The 2,045-nt window shown below is 43.5% G+C and overlaps 1 protein-coding gene across 1 annotated transcript in view; it reads right to left on the bottom strand.

Moving 5' to 3' along the window:
* MKLN1 (muskelin 1, intracellular mediator containing kelch motifs) overlaps positions 1-1,716 on the bottom strand; it is a 31,480-nt gene extending 29,764 nt beyond the window's left edge. Inside the window, exon 1 of the mRNA XM_010023602.1 lies at positions 1,508-1,716. Coding sequence (XP_010021904.1) covers positions 1,508-1,690 — 183 coding nt within the window. The 5' untranslated portion in view covers positions 1,691-1,716. The remainder of the gene's footprint in view (positions 1-1,507) is intronic.
* Positions 1,717-2,045: the final 329 nt, after the last annotated feature.

The following is a 2,045-nucleotide window of genomic DNA, read 5'->3' as shown; positions in this document are numbered from 1 at the left end:
CAGGATTTGTAACCAATTCTGCCAGAAAGTTAATAGAATGGCACCTCTGACAACAGCTATGCAAGGGTAAAAATCAAAAATCACTGCTAATTCACTGACCTCCAATCCATTCCATCAATCCAAAAATCAGCCTGTGATGTGTTACTCAGATTCCATCCTAAGCACAAATTGACTGCTAACCCCATTGCTTCAACACAAACTAGGAGTATAACCTGGCCAAGGATTTTTGATGAGACTGCAGCAGGAAGATGTTTATCCCCAAAACCTGAATTCAGGTTATGGCAGACAAGAGATGCACTGCAGTACAAATCAAACAGAAATCTTCTTGACTCCAGGTGATGTTTTCAGCCGCGGTGCAAGGCAGAGGGTTACAAAACACCAGAGGGGAGGAAAAGAAACAAACAGAACACAAGAAAACAAGGCAAGATTACAGTAAGACAGAGATGCTACTCAGCAAAGCCTCCACAAAACACTTCTAGGGCAGCACATGTTTTGAAGGTTAAACAAAAACCGCTATCGCAGGAGGTAGTGAGGGAGAGCTGCAGACTGATAAAAGAATTCAGGGAGAACATTCTTTCCAAAGAGACAGCAGGGGGAAAAAAGAAACCATCTCAGAGGCAGCAAACAAGGTACCCAAACAAGAGTAGCCTTGCCAGCTGACAATTTACTTTTGCCTTTGCCCCAACACCTGGGAGACTGGTATCTGTTATTAATAGAACACAAAAGACTGATTGGCTTTTGTTCTGCAGACAAGGCGCATCCTAAATGTTTGCTGTCAGCAGAAACTCATATTGTGCTGGCAAACAACAGCTTTGGTTACAAAACAGCTAGTCCCAATAAAAGCAGTTCTAGGGCTGCTTTAAGAATGAATACTGCTGTGCTGTTTCTTGGCCATGCTTTGTAAAAATCAATTAAGGGCAAAATACCTTTTTCAAGCAAGCAAAAGCCACTAAACACACAAGAAAAAGAGTACTTGGTTTGAACACATGGACAGGTATGGCCTTTTAAAGGTTAGTAGCCTCTTCTCAAAGGTGTTTAAACCCAAACAAAGCAAGAACATACTGCAAAGTGTAAAAGATAACCAATGCTAGAAGAGTCCTGATTCTGTTGGCCTCGTTTCAGCAGCTTGCTTATAGCTTTCTTCTGAAGGCATCATACACAGCGCTGCAAGTTGTTCCTCGGTGCCCTTTGAGTAGGCAGATCTGCAAACCCAGCTCAACAACTGATTAAAACCAGATGAACTGTACTTTGAGCTTTAATAAAACATGTCTTAATAAAATGAATTTGTTTGCAAAGGTTTTTATGATCCTTCTGATGTGGTTTGATTAGAACACCAGTAGTTAGTGGCAGGAGACAACGGCGCCATTAAGATTTAACTGAGAGCGGACCACAGCTTTCCTCCATCACTGCTGTTACCTGGTGAAGCACTTCTAAATCAGAGGATACCGCAATCAAAATCGACTGATAAACACTGAGAACTTGCACTGGGAGTATCAGTGTAGCTGACCTGATGATCAAACACCAGTTTTGGGCCTCCATCCGCTGCAGTATCTTCACTCAGCAGCATCCATGTGTTGGTGTCAATGTCATAGCGGTAGAAGTCGCTCTTCAGAGATTTGCTGTTCCTCACAGAGGAATCCAGGTAGCGTCCCAGCGTGTAGATCTGCCTTCTTTGAATGTCAATGCACATCTTGTGACAGGATCTGGCACTGGGACCACTCTAATAAAGAAAACAACCACAAAAATAGAGTTAGGTATTTAGTATCATGCCAGGTAGGTCGTTGCACGCTCGCTACGGGCAAGGAAGCACTATCAGCAACTGGAAAGCCTTGGAGAAGTCAAGGAAATCTCCTCGTAATCAAATACAGGATTAATCACAGAATAGTTTGGGGTGGAGAAGACCTTAAGATCATCTAGTTCCAAACCCCTGCCATGGGCAGGGACACCTCACACTGGACCATGTCACCCAAGGCTCTTTGGGTGGCCTGTTCCAGTGCCTGGCCACCCCCACAGTAAACATATAAGTATCTACATAACAGGACATC

This window comes from Nestor notabilis, unplaced genomic scaffold (genome assembly GCF_000696875.1).
Source record: "Nestor notabilis isolate BGI_N333 unplaced genomic scaffold, ASM69687v1 scaffold9991, whole genome shotgun sequence".
NCBI lineage: Eukaryota > Metazoa > Chordata > Aves > Psittaciformes > Psittacidae > Nestor > Nestor notabilis.
The sequence above is the reverse complement of the archived record's forward strand: the minus strand, read 5'-3'. Positions and strand labels throughout refer to the sequence as shown.